Source organism: Lampetra fluviatilis, chromosome 23, assembly GCF_964198595.1.
Source record: "Lampetra fluviatilis chromosome 23, kcLamFluv1.1, whole genome shotgun sequence".
Lineage (NCBI taxonomy): Eukaryota > Metazoa > Chordata > Hyperoartia > Petromyzontiformes > Petromyzontidae > Lampetra > Lampetra fluviatilis.
The window spans coordinates 13,250,021-13,268,465 of NC_136297.1; the positions used below are offsets into that span (position 1 = coordinate 13,250,021).

General features: G+C 57.9%; 1 protein-coding gene across 1 annotated transcript in view; it reads right to left on the reverse strand.

The window, feature by feature from the left end:
* LOC144940843 (uncharacterized) overlaps positions 1-13,891 on the reverse strand; it is a 31,477-nt gene extending 17,586 nt beyond the window's left edge. The window contains 5 exon segments of the mRNA XM_078867323.1: positions 5,674-5,849; positions 9,819-9,987; positions 9,990-10,042; positions 13,728-13,789; positions 13,792-13,891. Coding sequence (XP_078723449.1) covers positions 5,674-5,849; positions 9,819-9,987; positions 9,990-10,042; positions 13,728-13,789; positions 13,792-13,872 — 541 coding nt within the window. The 5' untranslated portion in view covers positions 13,873-13,891.
* Between the last annotated feature and the right edge of the window lie 4,554 nt (positions 13,892-18,445).

Below are 18,445 nucleotides of genomic sequence, written 5' to 3' on the forward strand. Positions count from 1 at the left end.
ACAGCGTGTACACACACACACACACGTGTACACACACACACACGTGTACACACACACACACGTGTACACACACACACACGTGTACACACACACACACACGTGCACACACACACACACGTGCACACACACACACACGTGCACACACACACACACGTGCACACACACACACGTGTACACGTGTACACACACACACACACACGTGTACACACACGTGTACACACACACACACACACACGTGTACACACACACACACACACGTGTACACACACACACACACGTGTACACACGCACACGTGTACACACACACACACACACACGTGTACACACGCGTACACACGCACACGTGTACACACACACACGCACACGTGTACACACGCACACGTGTACACACACACACGCACACGTGTACACACACACGCACACCGTGTACACACACACACGCACAGCGTGTACACACACACACGCACAGCGTGTACACACACAAACAGCGTGTACACACACATAAACAGCGTGTACACACACACACCCGTGTACACACACACACACGTGTACACACACACACGTGTACACCCACACACACAGCGTGTACACACACACACACGTGTACACACACACGTGTACACACACACACACGTGTACACACACACACACAGCGCGTGTGTGTGTATACACAGCATGCACACAACACCCGCCATTCGCCACGAAGTAGCGGTGACATCACCACAGCGCTTGTGCCAGGCTAGGTGGACCTTTAGGCCACGAAAAATATCTAAGGCTCTCTGCTGACAGGTCATGGGGCAGGCCCAAGTGCCATGGGTTGACCGATTGAGATGACTGGCAGATGCACCAACTGTGCCTCCCACTGTGCCAACTTGCTACTTTTTAGCTGCCCAGCGCTCCACTCGTTGTTGTGAGCGTCGCTCCTCTGCCCTTCGTTGTTGCTGGAGGGCGACTGCCTCCAACTGCCCAGTAGCATCCTTCACGAACCTCCTCCACAGAGGCCGATCTTGACACCGCTGGTACCAGTCATCGGCAAGTCCACTCAGCTCCACATCCTCCTGTTCCACACCGTTTAGCATCCTCTATCCGGCTAAACACGTGTACGTACACAGCCCGTACACGTACACACATGCACGCGCGTTCTCACACGCACACATTCACGCTGCCACGTGTTCACTCACACACGCATCGGCTGCGTAATGGGTTCACGAGGACAAGGCAAGGATCTCCCGCGTGTAGCCTGAACGGACTGTTGGGGCGAGTGCTGTGAGCGAGCAGCACCTACGAAGGTCGGCACGGCACACGAGGGGTGGCCAGCACCACCATCATCATGATCATCATTACCACCAACATCACCATCATCATTACCATCATCATCACCGTCTGAACCATTACTGCCATTACATAATCACCACCATCATGATTACCACCATCAACCACGTCGATCATCAGCGTGTCTGAGTGAGCGTAGTGGATAAAAAATTATTTAATGCGCTCACTACACAAACACAGGCGGGGCATGCGAATGCGGAGGAGGGGAGAGGTCACGGGAGAGAGAGAGCGAGAGAGAGTGTACATGAGTGTGAAAGAGTGAGAACGTGAGAACATGGGTGCGAGAGTGTGTGTGTGTTGAGAGTGAGAGCGTGTGATCTCGTGTGTTTAGGAGAGCGGTAGTGTAGCGGTAGTGTAGCGGGTAGTGTAGCGGTAGTGTAGCGGTAGTGTAGCGGGTAGCGCGCTGCGCTACGGACCTGGCGACCCGCTCACGGCCAACACCAGTGACGATTATCTGAACCGCTCCTGGGCCTCCACTAGGTCGACTAAGCCTCAAATGAGTACCTGGTGCAGTGTGTAAACATCGCGACTGGGGAGACAAAGGCGGTCGGGCGTGGTGCTGGCCACCCACCCCCTCGTGTGCCGTACCGGCTTTCATAGGTGCTCGCTAACAGCACTTGCCCCAACAGTCTGTTAATGCTATACCGGGGATCTTTGTCTTGTATGTTAACTAGTGTGTGTCTGTACGTGTGTGAACTCGTTTGTGTCCATGTGTGAACTTGTGTCTGTTTGTCTGAACTCGTGTGTGTGTGTGTGCTAACACCGCTTGTCCCAACGGGCTGTTTACGCTATAAAGGGGATCTTTGTCTTTGCGCCACTTTCTCTAAGTGGACAACAGTGAATTATGGGAGAACCGTTTGAAATTAGTCAAGTTATCCATCCACTCGTGCTCGCTGTACAACCCAAGCGGTGACACTAAAGTGGCGTGGCGCCCCTGCTGTAAGTGGCCTGGAACGGAGCGCTGTAGAGGCAGCAAGAGTTGGTGGATCACACACACACACGTTGTGAAACTCCCTTCTCGTGGGCCGTGGGAGAGATACCCTGGCACACTAGGAGAATGCACTGGAACAAAATGTGGACTAACCTTCATGTGTTCCATCTGTACGGGAATAGAGTGTGGCCCCCTCGCACGCGTGGGTGTTCTTCGGGTGCTCCGGTTTCTTCCCACGTATGAACACTCATTAATTGGCCGATAACACCTTGATACGTAGAGGACCGTAAAGCTTAGGAAATTGTTGGTAGCGCCGGCTCCTGACCACGCGGCTGCTGCTGGCTCCCCGCTCCTCGTCTGCGGCTCGTCCTTGCGCATCGGAGCCATCCTCCCTCCCTCTACATGAGTGATGAGCGACCGCTGTGTGGCGGTGGTGCAGAGGTACACCTACTTATTATTATTGTTGTTGTTGTTGTTGTCGTTATTCGAGTTTTGCAAACTCAGGTGGAACCGATTTCTGCTCTGGCCCAGGGCGGGGAAGACAACGCTTCCGCACGCACCTCAAGTTCAGTTTCCAGAGACGAGGACTCCACATGTTCGAACAAGCGCCGGTGGGCAGCACGTCCACATTTCAGGCATAATTATGCAAACATTTACTTCACTTTATAAATACGGCGCGCGGGCTGTAAATATTTGGCGGGGAGAGGCCAAAAACAACTGCTTTCCATGACCTTACACACTGCAGGATTGCAAACACACACTCGCTGTACACCGGTACACAGACACACACACACACACACTCGCCGTACACCGGTACACACACACACACTCTTACCGTACACCGGTACACACACACACTCGCCGTACACCGGTACACAGACACACACACACTCGCCGTACACCGGTACACAGACACACACACACACTCACGTCGAACACCGGTACACACACACACACACTCACCGTACACTGGTACACACACACACACTCATGTCGTACACCGGTACACACACACACACACACGCCGTACACCAAACACCGATACACACACACTCCGTACACTGCTACACACACACACTCGCCGTACAACGGTACACACACACCATACACCGGTACACACACACACTCGCCGTACACCAGTACACACACACACACTCGCCGTACACCAGTACACACACACACACACTCGCCGTACACCAGTACACACACACACACACTCGCCGTACACCGGTACACACACACCATACACTGGTACACACGCATGCACGCATACCGACTGTGGGGGGCAAGTGATGTTAGCAAACAGCTATTTAAGGTCACCACAACACACGAGGAGGTGGTTTGATCAGACGGCCCCCAGCCGCCTTTGTCTCCCTAGGCCGGAACGGTGCACGCACTCTGTACACACGTAAACGCACAGACGCACGCACACGTGCACGCACGCAGTGTACACCATTATGCTGCGCTCGTCAATTTACTTGCGAGCATCAACTCGGGATCGAATCATCTCCGAGCTGTGAACCCCGCGCCCTCCACCCTCAACACCTCGCCCTGGGGGCTGGCTCAGAGGCGAGGGGACCTTGGGGGCACCGTGGCAGCAATTGCTCTCACTGGGCCCGAGCGTTCCTCTGGACCAGGCTAGGTGCACAGAGGGCACGCGCAGTGCCGCACGCCGGCGGGTGGCTTCACGCGATCAGGCGGCACGTGCCGTGCGCACCGGCGCTGAAGGTGAAGCGTAGCACAGCGTGGGACAGGGAGCTTGCCGAGCTTTACGGCTTTTCTGTCGTGCTGTTTGTTACTGGCCGCTTGACGTTTTGGGCCTGTGCTCACTATATATGTGATAGATAAATATAAAGAAATAACTATATATGCCAGCCATACAGCTCTTGCGGATGGCAAAAGTGGTGGTGGTGACATTGAAAATAATTATAATGAGGATGTTGGTGATTATGTTATGGATGATCTGTGTGATATGGGTCTTACGAACTAGGACCTGTATCGTAAAAAGAGGGTCCTTATGGTAACATCTGGCAGTTCAAGCGAGCTGACCCTGCTGATGAGACACTGAATGTCGAAACTGGTCCAGAGTATTTGCTTGTGCTGCTGAAATTATGCACTTCCAGGAGGCGGCGTGGCTGAAGGCATGTGTAAGAAATTTGTTTTTTTTCTACATGGAACAACGGAGATGTGAAGGAGGCATTGTCTGCCTATTGACTTTGTTAAAAACAATGATGGTGATGAAGATGCTGGTCGTGCTGATGATAGTGACATGAATAAGAGGCATGCACCTCCAAAACCTGCTTATTGCTATGGTGACGGTGGTGGTGAGGATGATGACACTGAGGATGACGTGATGACAACAACGATGAAGATATCGGCAGTGACGATGATAAGTATGATGACGGTGATGATTTTATTGATCGTAATTACATTGGTGGTGATTGGGCTGGTGATGATGCAGATCATTTCATCAACGATGACCATGGCAATGATCATGATGCGAGCGACGATGGTGGTGGTGGTGGTGGTGGGACAGCGATGACGGTGATGATGATGCCAGTGACGGTGATGACAGCGATGACGAGGGCCGGCACGTCACCGCTTCATCCCTGCGCATCTGGCCTGTGTCAGGCTGCGTCACCGCTTCGTGTAAACGGTGTCTATGGCCGTGCCAGGAATGTTTCCATGCCTCAATCCGGGAGTGGGGGCTCTGGGGGAGGGGTCCCCTTGGGGGGAGGAAGGGTCCCCTTGGGGGGGGGGGGGGAGGGGTCCCCCGGGGGGTGGCGATCCCCGAATTGGGACCCGCGTCAGCCCAGTCTGCGGCTGATACGGGTTTATCATCTCGTACACAAGCACGTCCCACACATGTCTCGTGCACCGCACCTCTGTCTAAACTTCGTTACAAATCCCCCTCACCCCCACCACCGCCTCCGCCGCCCCCCCCCCCCCACTGGCGCAGGGCAGCTCTGCCGTCACAGGGGTTCGCGTGCCACGGTAATTACCGCTCGTAACCTACGCAGTGACCCGTCGCCCATCAACATCGCCCATCAACGTCGCCCAGCAACGTCACCCATCAACGTCGCCCAGCAACGTCACCCAGCAACGTCACCCATCAACATCGCCCTTCAACGTTTGCCCAGCAACGTCGCCCATCAACAGCTCTATGAACATCAGCAAACACCCTCCATCACCGTCATCAATCAACATTATGATCACACTCTCCATAACTCCCTCTGTCTCCCTCTCTGTGCCTCTGTCTCTCTTCATCTGGTGCTGCTCCCCCATGCCGAATCCATGAAATATGATGGATTTATGTTTAAAATTTCTCTCGGACTAAATCTACACCTATCCTTACAACTGCTCCTTCACCTCCACCTGCCCATGCCCCCCGCCCTCCCCCACCCCCGTACCGGTGCGGCGCTGCTCCAGGCTGAGGCCGTGCAGCTCCTCCGCCACGGCGCCTCCTCCTCCTCCGTCGGACCCGGCACCTCCTCCTCCGTCGCGGCTCCCCGGGGGGGTGCTCCCCGTGCGCACCCCCATGGCCCCTCCGTGGCAGCGCGGGGGTCCGCCCGGTGAGTGCAGCCGCCTGCCCAGAGAGACGGCGCCGGTGACGATGATTATGGTTTGTTATTACGCCTGCTCAACCAGGAAAGCCTCGCCGAGTCTCAAGACTCTTTGTCTGGAGGGTCCTGCCAAGTTTTTGCCAGAGGGGGCGACGTTGCAGCTACTGTGTGCCATCCCAATTGAGTGGTTGGCAGGTTCATGTTCAGCATTGGGAGGTACATGTTCAGCATTGGGAGGTTTTGGCCAATACCGGTTACATTGTAGTGTATACAAACAATTGCATAAACGTAAGTGTCAAACATGTGAATTGCCAATGGGCAATTTGAGTGATGGAGTGGCCGCCAAAGGAGGGACCACACTTGGGGAGCGACGAGGAGTGAGTTTGTACATAGCATCGTGCGGTGCTGAGAGGCGGAGATCATGGCGAAGCAAAGATGACAACAATCGTTGGTGGAGATGGCGACGATGGTGGAGATGGTGGAGATGGCGGCGATGATGGTGATGATAGTGGTGATGGTAAAACAGCATCACCACCAAAACGGCAAAACAGCCAAACACAAGTTCCAGAAAACATCTAAAAAGTCACCGCTTGGCCCGAGTTTCACCACATCACCATCCCTGATCGCGAGAACCCACCACCTCCCACCCCCCAACCCCCCCGGACTTCAAAACCCCCCAAACCCGCGTGATTAAAAGCGCCAATAAGCCCCGGACTCGCGGCGCGCACATAAATCAAGCGCCCTGCGCGGCGGCACTCCTCGCTGCTGCTCCGAGCGAGCGAGTCATGACGGTCCGGGGATTTGGGGATAATCTGATGTGGAGCCAAGCGGGGGGTTGCCCCCCCACCCCGGCCCCAGCCAGGGTTTGGCATCAGGACCCCCCCTCCCCCGTCTTCGAGTGCTCGCTGTGGCACGGCGGCACAATTACTTTGAGCAAAACAAAATCTAAATGCCAAACACGTGTTTGTAGAACAAGATAACGCAGATCACAGGGCGTCTCGCCGGGGCAAAGCCAAGCTCTGTATTTACCAGCAAAGGTGGCCCCCAGGTGGTGATCAAGTTGAGTGGGGGGAGAGGGGGTGGTCGTGGGCCATCCCCAATGCCCCCCCCCTCCCCAGTCACTGGCCCATTACCCCACGCGACAAGCCGGGCCAGCCCAGTCATTAAATGAGCCTCCTATTCGACTTCACTATTTCAAATAATAAACGTATTTTGTCGTGTATCATTGATTGCGACTTCACGATTGCTGTTCGCTGGCGGTACCGCATCGTGTGGCCTTTAACAAGCCGAGGCAAAGTGCCGTTAGCGAGCGGCGATTACGTCCGGTGCAATGCACGAGGGGGCGGTGTGGCCAGGGTCACGCCCAGCCACCTTTGTCTCTCCCAGTGGTTACGTTTACACACCGCACCAGGTACTCGTTCCAAGTGGAGGCTGGTAACGCCCAGAACCGGTTCGGATATCAACTCGCCGCCGATGTTAGCCGTGGCCAGGAATTTAACTTGGGTCGCCCGGTTTATAGCGCGGTGCGATAAAAACTTTGCCGCGGGTTCCTGCGGACAGTCCTCTGCTCGGGGCAGGATAACATCAAGCAACAGAAAGTGTTTTTCTCTGTAATATATAATTATAATAAAACGTTGTACCCGTGGCAGCACACCATGGAGAAGGGGATGTAAGGAAGGGAACGAGAGCCAGGAACGGGAGAGAGAAGGGACGCTGCGACAGAAGTCTCCGAGACGGACACAGAGAGGGCACGGCTCAAGATGAGCAGCAGGGAGGAGGAAGGAGGAACGCCGGGCAGGAAGGGGAGGAGGCGAAGGCATGACCGGGACGAGACGTCGGGGACGAGAGGAGGAAGGAGCGAGCAAAAGTCAGCTACATGGAGGAGCAGCGTCTGTTTTCACCGAGGGCGGTGGTGAGAGGGGAGGGAATCAGAGTGGGGGTGACGCTGACTAAAATGCATCAACAACTCAAAGCCCCTAAGCTCACATCTTATCAGAGCCATTAGAAGGGGACCCCCTTTGAAGGGGACCCCACCCCCTCCAATGGCAGTTGTCCCTGTGCAGCACAAGGTGACTCAGCACATGGAACTGCGAGCATGCACATGGAACTGCGAGCATGCACATGGAACCTATAGCATGCACATGGAACCTATAGCATGCACATGGAACCTATAGCATGCACATGGAACCTATAGCATGCACATGGAACCTATAGCATGCACATGGAACCTATAGCATGCACATGGAACCTATAGCATGCACATGGAACCTATAGCATGCACATGGAACCTATAGCATGCACGTAGTACAGTACTTATATCATGCACATGGGGTCCTATAGCACCCTTTCCTGAATTCTGGATTACATAACAAAGGAATAAATAATAATAATATCATAATAACATAAAACAGACAATGTCATTGAAGCTGGCGCAGAGCATGGGCTAAGCGCCGATATTTACTACTCGGGGAAAGGGTGGGAGGGGGGAGCGGGTGGGAGGGGGAGCCGGGGGGGGGGGGGGAACCGGGGGGAGGGGAACCGGGGGGAGCCGGGAGGGGAGGGGGAGCTGGGGGGGAGGGGGAGCCGGGGGGAAGGGGAACCGGGGGGAGGGGGAGCCGGGGGGGAGGGGGAGCCGGGGGGGAGGGGGAGCCGGGGGGAGGGGGAACCGGGGGGGAGGGGGAGCCGGGGGGAGGGGGAACCGGGGGAAGGGGAACCGGGGGGAGGGGGAACCGGGGGGAGGGGAGCCGGGGGGGAGGGGGAACGGGGGGGGGGGTTAAGGGCCGCTTTGGCCCAGGAGAGCTACAGGCGCAGCCTTGCAATTGCCTGCTCGCGCCACTGCTGGTGGAGGGGGGGCTCCCTTCCTCCAATTGAGCGAACTCTTACAGAGTGTTTGGTCTCCTCATCCACGTTCACCAGGCGCGTTGGAAGAGGTGACATGGGCCCTGGGTGGGGTTCAAATTAACGGGGGGGGGGGGGGGGTGATTGGCTGCGTCCCAGTCCTGCCGCTACCTCGCCCGTGTTCGTGCCCTCTCCCGACTCCTAAACTCCCTCTCCCGACTCCTAAATTCCCTCTCCCGACTCCTAAACTCCCTCTCCCGACTCCTAAACTCCCTCTCGCAAGGTCGTGCAGGGTTTGTTGCGATGATCTGATTGCGGTCATTAAACAGAGACAATCTGCACACGGCAAACAGACACGACGGGCTATGAGGTTACACAACTGCATCTGTGCCGATGTTTGCGCACCGAACCAGCTGTTAATTAAAGGGCGAGTCGACCTGGGGGACATCATCTCCGGTGTTAGCCGCGGACGTGATTCGAACCAAGGTAGTCGGGTTCATGGCGCAGGGCGCTCACCACTGCACCACCGCTCCACCCGAGTTGACACACACAAATGCAGCTACACTCACACTCGCGTGTTCCAACACAGCCACCACACTCGCGTGTTCCAACACAGCCACCACACTCACGTGTTCTAACACAGCCACCACACTCACGTGTTCCAACACAGCCACCACACTCACTCACTCACGCGCGCTCTCTAAACTCGTCGGATCGCATTCCGGGCCGGGAAGGAGGATCGGCAGCCGGAGAGCGGGACACAGATCCCCCCCCCACTCGCCCCCCACCCAAGAGACCCCCCCCCCCTCGCCCTCAAAAAGCATCTCCCCTGCTTCGTGTCCCACCGGCTCCGAGACACCCCCCCCCCCTCTTGCTTCCAGAGACCAACAGGGATCACGTGACCAGGCGGCGCGTGCCTCTGCTTAGCGATCCGCCTGCCCGTGTCTCCTGTCTCCGCCTGCCCGTGTCTCCGCCTGTCTACGTCTCTAACTACCACGGCTCTCTCTGCCCGCCTCTGATTCCCTGCAATGCTGTCCGAGTACTCGCGGTCTGCGTTCCAGGAGGCCACCTTTCCCACGCCCACTCACCTCCTGAGCAGTGGGGCAGTGGGGGGGGGGGGGGCAGAGGTGTGCGGGGGGGTGTGAGCGCCTCACCTGTACGGGAGGGGGGGGGTGAGCGCCTCACCTGTACGGGGTGGGGGGCGCGGTATTGGGGGGGGGGGGGAGGTGTTGCGCTCAGCTGTCCCGCGCCGCCACCACCGTCGCCCCGTGTCGCGCGCGCCGCCGAGTCTCCGCTTCTGCGCTCCCCGCGTCTCCCTCTCCGGGTTCTCGGCGTGCGGCGTGGGCGTGGCCTCACCAAGTAGGGGCACGGGGTGGGGCTGGGACAGAGTTGAGGCGAGGGTTAGGGATGGAGTTGGGGTGAGGGATGGAGTTGGGGTGAGGGATGGAGTTGGGGTGAGGGATGGAGTTGGGGTGAGGGATGGAGTTGGGGTGAGGGATGGAGTTGGGGTGAGGGATGGGGTTGGGGTGAGGGATGGGGTTGGGGTGAGGGATGGGGTTGAGGTGAGGGATGGGGTTGGGGTGAGGGATGGAGTTGGGGTGAGGGATGGAGTTGGGGTGAGGGATGGAGTTGGGGTGAGGGATGGAGTTGGGGTGAGGGATGGAGTTGGGGTGAGGGATGGAATTGGGGTGAGGGATGGAGTTGAGGTGAGGGATGGGGTTGGGGTGAGGGATGGGGTTGGGGTGAGGGATGGGGTTGAGGTGAGGGATGGGGTTGGGGTGAGGGATGGGGTTGGGGTGAGGGATGGAGTTGAGGGGAGGGATGGAGTTGGGGTGAGGGATGGAGTTGAGGTGAGGGATGGAGTTGGGGTGAGGGATGGAGTTGAGGTGAGGGATGGAGTTGGGGTGAGGGATGGAGTTGGGGTGAGGGATGGAGTTGAGGTGAGGGATGGAGTTGAGGTGAGGGATGGAGTTGGGGTGAGGGATGGAGTTGGGGTGAGGGATGGAGTTGAGGTGAGGGATGGAGTTGAGGTGAGGGATGGAGTTGGGGTGAGGGATGGAGTTGGGGTGAGGGATGGAGTTGAGGTGAGGGATGGAGTTGGGGTGAGGGATGGGGTTGGGGTGAGGGATGGAGTTGAGGTGAGGGATGGAGTTGAGGTGAGGGATGGAGTTGAGGTGAGGGATGGAGTTGAGGTGAGGGATGGAGTTGAGGTGAGGGATGGGGTTGGGGATACAGTTTTGTGCACACATTGGTCACCGCTATCGCGTGAAGGTCATGAGTTGGGGTCCGGAAATCAGCGGGGGGCAGGGGTCAGGTCGCCCCTTCAGGGACCCCTCCCTGTGTGTGGAGGACCCTCACTCCCACGCCCCGCAAACCCCCCGCGCTGCCTTTCACGCAGGCGAGGCAGCGAGTCCCGTGCACGGCACAACCGCATTTGTCTCCCCCAAGTGCTGATCTTGACCACACAACATCAAGCCCTCGTTTTTGGCTCAGCCGACTTAAGAGTAGGCCAAGCGTTGTAGATTCCGGTGACTGCGGTGTAAATGAGAGGATACGAGTCTGGTGGGAGGAGGCCCCATAACGAGTGTCGTGAATGAGGATCGATGTGCGGCCCCAGCCCCCCATCTCTCCCCGTCCTGTGCCCCCCCCCCCAACCTTCCCCGCGTCTTGGCGTGCAAAGCCCGAGACCGGCTCCATAAACAAACAACAGCGCGACGCGTAAACACAGCGCGGGCTGACCCCCCCCCTCTTCCCTGATCCCTCCTCCACCTCCTTCCTCACCTCCTCCTCCTCCCCGCGCAACGGAGCCCGCGTCACTGACCATACTGGGACACTCCCAGCAGGGAGCCCCATCCCCTTACCACGGCGACTGTCCCGACAACTCCACCACTTCCACAGGACACACACCCTCACCACTCCACACACACCACACACACCCTCACCACTCCACACACACCCTCACCACTCCACACACACCCTCACTACACCACACAGACCCTCACCACACCACACACACCCTCACCACACACCCCTCACCACACACCCCTCACTCACCACTCCACACACACCCTCACCACACACCCTTCACCACTCCACACACACCCTCACCACTCCACACACACGAACCGACACTCCTCACAACGGCTCAAATCCCTGCACTGCGGGCAGTGAGTGTCTGTGTGGGAGGGTTTGTGAGTGCACCTAGCCTGGCACAAACGTCGTGGTAACATCACTGCCCACCCTGTCCTCCACCCTTACCCGCAGCCCCACCTACCCCTGACGGGGGCTCCATCGAGAGCCGGGCTGTCTCAGTCAGGGTAAGGGGGTGGTGCTATGGGGGGGGGGGAGTTGTTTTTGTTTCATGTTCTCTGCATGAGATCTCTCTCTCTCGCTCTCTCCCTCCTCAGTTTGTCGCGACGCCAGCAGCCCAGGGAGAGGGGAGGGGGCGAGGCAGCCGCCTTCGACTTCACGATCCCCCCCAGCGATCCACCACATTCTAATCCCATCACTGTGCACTCCGCCATCAAGCCGGCTCCCCAGTTCCATTACTGAACACGGCTACCATCAGTGGCACCGATCCTGGGCGCCACCCTCCCTCAGCAGCCCGCACGAAGCAACGTGGTGAAGAATGGTCAAACAATCGGCATGACTTGACACGGCGAGGGGAGGGATTCATCCAGCAGTGGATTAGCAAAGGGCTGTAACTCTTTACCCTCCTGAATGTTTACATGCGGTCCACGGCTCTCCTGTGACCCCCCCCCCCAATCTGCCTGCACCGCCCGGCCCACACCCCGACTCGGAGCCTCTCCCCAAATTCATGAAGGTTCGACTCCCGGCGCGGTCCAACGGCGTATCGCAGGAACCCTCCTGCATGAGACTCCTGGGGACTCGGTGAGGCGTTCCTCCGAGGGGAATAATTGGCGCCCTTTGTAATTGGCAGATGAGAGGCGAGAACGCCGCGCGTTAAAGAGGAGACCCCTCCAGGGCAAACGCGACAAGCCGACACTCTGGGGGGGGAGAGGAGGTGAGCCTCTGGCTGGGGCACTACAGGCGCCAGCACGCGGCAAACAGAGACACCGCCAGCGCCGGGCCACGTTCCCCTCCTCCTCCCCCCCACGAAAGTTTCTCTTTGCCAATTTCGTCACAAAAGTGCACAGAGACCTGGGGGAGACCTGGGGGAGACCTGGGGGAGACCTGGGGGAGACCTGGGGGAGACCTGGGGGAGACCTGGGGGAGACCTGGGGGAGACCTGGGGGAGACCTGGGGGAGACCTGGGGGAGACCTGGGGGAGACCTGGGGGAGACCTGGGGGAGACCTGGGGGAGACCTGGGGGAGACCTGGGGGAGACCTGGGGGAGAGGCGTCGCATTGGCGACGCCTCCTGCAGCGAGCGCTTTCGAGCGGCGGTTCAAACCTCGCTGGAATCCTCCGAACACCGCCAACCGTCATCAGTAATACATCTTTAAGCATGACAACCCCCTCCCCACAGGGAGGGGGTTCTGGTGCAGGGTGGGGGTGCGACTCGATCTGCCCCCACTGTCCTCCCACCACGCGCCCGCTCCTCGCTCTGCCCTGCCCTATCCTGCCGGTGTTCATGTCACATGGGCATTCACATGGGCATTCACATACGCACAAACGATTACAACAGCCGCTATCCGCCACTAAATGCTGGGGAAGTCAGCACAGTGCTTGTGCGAGGCTACGTGCAGTGTGGAAGGCTGGCTGCTGGCAAGGCACCTGCCATACCCAGGTCCTGTGGGTTAATTTACTGGGATGACTGGCAGATGTACCACCTGTGGTCCCCAATTTGCCACCTTGCTGAATTTTAGTCACCGAGTGCTCCGCTCGTTGTTGTGAGCGTCGCTGATCTCCCCTCCATTGCTGCTGGAGGACGACTGCCTCCAATTGCCCTGTAACAGCGTCCTTCACGAACCTCCACGGAGGCCGATCTTGACACCGCTGGTACCGGTCATCGACAAGTCAGTCCACTTAGCTCCGAATCCAAATCCTACCACATCACATCAGCCGTGTTACCCCGTGCCACTTACACACTCGCACACTCACAGATCGGCCCATCTCCTCTCGAGCTCGCGCCGCGCCTCTTTAGCCCCATCAGAAGCTGCTTGGGTGCACGCGGCGGCTGAGCATGCCCGGTCAGCTCGCCGCCTGTGCCAGTGTCTGTGCCAGTCGATGAAGAGTCAACAAACATCTTTTCGTTGACTCGAACAGACACGCAAAGTCTCTCTCGCACACACACTCACGTAGACACACACGCGCACACACTAACTCACTCGCACTGGCAGGAGGGGGAGCGGCAGTTTCCTGTCACTGCCTCGGGTTGGGACTCGAGTCCCTGCGCCAGGGACTAGGGGAGGGGGCGGGGGAGGGGAGGGGCCCCCACCCCACCAACCTCCCACGTGGAACACCCACAACACAACCACAACACGACCGTAATGTAGATTGAACACAGACACCACACACACCATCAGCCACACCACCCGCCCCATTACCCAAACCATCACCCACACCACACACAGCATCACCTACACCATTAGCCAGACCACCTACACCTTCACCCACACCACACACCATCACCCACACCACTCACACCACACACCATCACCCACACCACACACCATCACCCACACCACTCACACCACACACCATCACCCACACCATCACCCACACCACACACCATCGCCCACACCACTCACACCACACACCATCACCTACACCACACACCATCACCCACACCACACACCATCACCCACACCACTCACACCACACACCATCACCCACACCATCACCCACACCACTCACACCATCACACACACCACACACTATCGCCCACACCACCCACACCATCACCCACACCACACACCATCACCACACACCATCACCCACACCACACACCATCACCCACACCATCACTCACACCACACACCATCACCCACACCACACACCATCACCTACACCACACACCATCACCTACACCATCACCCACACCACATCGCTAGAGGAGTAGACGGAGTACTTATTCACTAATAAATCCATCGCTCACGAGGGGGCGCACGTTCGCACACGCGCACGCGGCTCGCATCAAGGCAGTCAGGCTGGTACAGTATTGGCAATTATCAAAGCTGAAATTTAGCCGAGTTTACAAATGCACAACCCGCAATGCGCCTTCGTTAGTTACCGGGCTGAGACCACGAACTCCCTACACTTGAGAACCCGGTTCAATTGCTGTGGTTGGGCGGCTGACACCTGGGTTCGAACCCAGGTCTCGATTGTTCCGGCTCAACGGTGTGAGCCCGAGTTCTCGGTGGTGAACATCCCAGTCACGTAGCTGAAAGAGATGTTCATTCGCCAGTGGCATTGCCAGTTTCACGGCAGCATGAGCTGCCACGGAACGAATTAACTTCCATTGAAACCCTGGCAGCGAGAAGTGCAGCACCTTGTGTTAAAACACGGGCTCTGGTAGAGTGGCCACTCAGTTCCCTTAAATCGCCTATTGCACGCACAAGGCCCTCTCAGAGCCATGCCCTCGAGGTCATCACAGGACTCACCGATGGACGCGGCCGCTTCCCCTCGCTCCTGCAGGAGCACAGAGCACGGTCAGCCTCGATCCTGCCGGTGAACATCAGCGAACTTTAACATCCACAGCAATTAGCCCCCATTACATCCCCCACTTCCCTCACTGCCCCCCACGACTTTCACTGCCCCCCACTACTCTCACTGCCCCCCACTACTCACACTGCCTCCCACTTCCCTCACTGCCCCCCACTACTCACACTGCCCCCCACTTCCCTCACTGCCCCCCACTACTCACAGCAGTCGCGGAGTTTCCTGGGTCGCGGTTCGATTCCGCGAGCAGGAAGCGCTCTCTGCGTTGCGCGAGCCCGGCCGCAGCCGTTTAAGTACAAGTCGTGGCGGGGGGGGCACTCGTCAGCCCTCGGGCTGCGACCCCCCCCACCCGCCTCTACAATGCCCCCCACCCCGTCCTTGCCCCCCACCCCGTCCTTGCCCCCCGCCCCCGCCTACCTGGACTGCTGCTGCTGCTGCGGCCGGTTAATGGGGAGTGCCCGCCAGAGGGCGGGGCTAATCTAGGGGAGGAGCGAGTTGGGTGTGAGGGGCCGTGACTACGCTGTGAGGGGGCGGGGCTACGCGGTGAGGGGGCGGGGCCAGGGAGGTGGGGCGTGAGTACAGGTGGTGCAGGTGAGTACAGGTGGTGCAGGGTGCACGCTTCAGACGACCCGGGCGCTGCCTTGTTCACTCGCTCGGCATTTGCGACTCGTGGATAAGACTGTTATTCAAATGTAATTGCAATCAAGGCCCCATGGCGTATACGGGGTGGAGTTAAACAATGCAATCTCTCACTACGATTCACTCAATTGCACTCGCTATTTGGTGATGCTGCTGCGGCGTTGGCAGTGGTGTCCACACAACGGCACATTCTGCAATCAGACTGTGTCCTTCTATGTGTGTGCTATAAAAGATGACCATTTCCCGAAACGTTTACGATGATGTGGTTTGTTGAGGCCATGGTGTTGTCAAGTTGTGTCGCTGTTCTCTGCGATTGGCATCCAGCGCAATGCGATATTCAGTCACTCGGCTCACTATGGACTGCGAAGGAGGGCCATTGCCCGAAACGTCGCGTATTATATAGTTTTCCTTTTAGGGCCACGGTGTTTTTGAAGAATGTATTGAGTTTGTATGTTCGGGGGCTGGGAGGGAGAAGGGGTGGGGGCGGTGGGGGAGGGGGGCACCACCGCTCCCCCTGAGCGGGTGACCCCCGCCCCTTGGAGCGCGCTTGTGGAACGCGGGCGGCAGCTGCTGCTGCTGCTGATGATGGTGCTGATGATGATTTGGCTCGAGTTTAAACACGAAGGTGAATGTGGAAACAACTGCCATGGGTTCCAAGTGCGGGTGCAGGGGAGGATGAGACGCGGGGTAATGGGATAATGACAGCAAGGAGAGGGGGGCGGGGAGGGGAGGGGTCGCCTCCCAGAGACAGCGGCTTTGAAGTCACCGCCTCTCCTCGCCGCCATCACCTCGGCGCCATCACTTCATCCAGCGCTATTATCTCCCCTTACTATCGTCACTTCGCATACTCACCACCATCACCTCCTCATCACCACCAACTCTCTTCACCACCATCACTTCCCCTCCTCACTACCGTCACCTTCCCACGTTAACATCACCCCCAGCACCTCCTACAAATGCATCGTCTGTTTCTCCTGCCATCCCCAATTACCTCTCTCACCCCACATCAAACCATTCATCACCTGCCCCCCCCTCCACCATGCCCCCCCCCCCGCTGTGTGTCTCGGCGTGCCGCTGTAATTGGCTCCCCCCGGGTCGCCCTCGAGTAATCTCTTCCAGGTACTGCCCCCACGTCACGTGGCGTCTCCCCCCTAATTAACGGGGCCCTGCGCTAATTGCGCGAGGGTTCATGCTCTCCCTCGCACAGGCACGGGGCCCCCGGGGCAAGGAGAGTGCTCGGGCCCCATAGCGCAGGGTAACCGTCTCCGATCGCCTCCCCCCACCACCACCGCTTTTGCTGCGTAGGAGCTAATGCAAAATGAAACATCGCAGGACGGGCCAGACCCCGAGACACGGAGACACGGGGCGAGGCACCGGGGACACACTGAGACACGCAGGGGTGAGACACTGAGACACGCAGGGGTGAGACACTGAGGCACCACACAGAGGTGAGACACCGGGGAGACACGAGGACGCATGCCCGCGCCACGTTGTTCTTTGTAGATAGCATCGGCTGCACGATTCTTCCAACCCTCTTGAGGTTGTTAAGTCAGCGCTTATTTATAGAGGCATAAAACATTTGACAACTTTATTTCTGATGGGTTTTGCGGAGTCGCCGCACGAGTTGGCGAGCTCGCTATACTATTCGGTTTGCGCGGTCACAACGGATTCACTCTGCAGTCCACAGCCCAACACGGCCCAAGTCCACAACGTGCGGTGATCGTGAAAACAGCCGTCAACCCCCACGCCACCAAGGAGTCTCCTATCCGGAACGGCTGAGAGCTTCAAGTCGGCCGGGCGCAGTGGCAGTGCGCACGCCGTGACCCAGACCGGCGCTTTGGGGCGAGCGTTGGTGGATCACGCACAGATTTGTGAAGCCACCCAAACCCGCTCGGCTGCGAGGTGGCCAGGAGATGGCAATGGCAGGACAGCAAATGGGTTCGTCAACCGTCTGTGTTGAGCTTTGGGCGCAATCCAATCCCGTGGGCGGTGGGTGGAGGATCTTTCTCTTGTTAATTTGGAACGAAGACAAATGCTTCTTTCAAAAGGAATTGGCCAAACATCCCGAGAGAGTCCTAAAGTTCGGGTTTTATCGGTTAGATTAAAGGACATGATTGTTTATGCTGTAATTATTTAGGAAGATTGCGCATAAATACTGCACATCCGACTTAATACTCATGACCAAATCACCAGGGAACGTTCCCGATCTCGTCAGATGTCGAAAGCTAAGCGGAGTTGAGCCTGGATGGTGCTTGGATGGGCGACGACCGTGCACAACAAGTTGTTGTAGGTGACGGGCAACTTTTGTGAGCAGCAGAGGGCAGTTTTGCAAACAACCATATTGTTGTACGGTACTGCCCGTCAATGCACCCACTGCTGCGCCTCACCAACTCGCAGTAACCAGCGCGAAGTACGGCAAAGTAGCTCCCACACCCACCACGGCGTGGGGAGGGCAAGGGGAGGGCAAGGGGAGGGCAAGGGGAGGGCCTCAGCCAGTAGTGGATTGACACCAGGAGCTG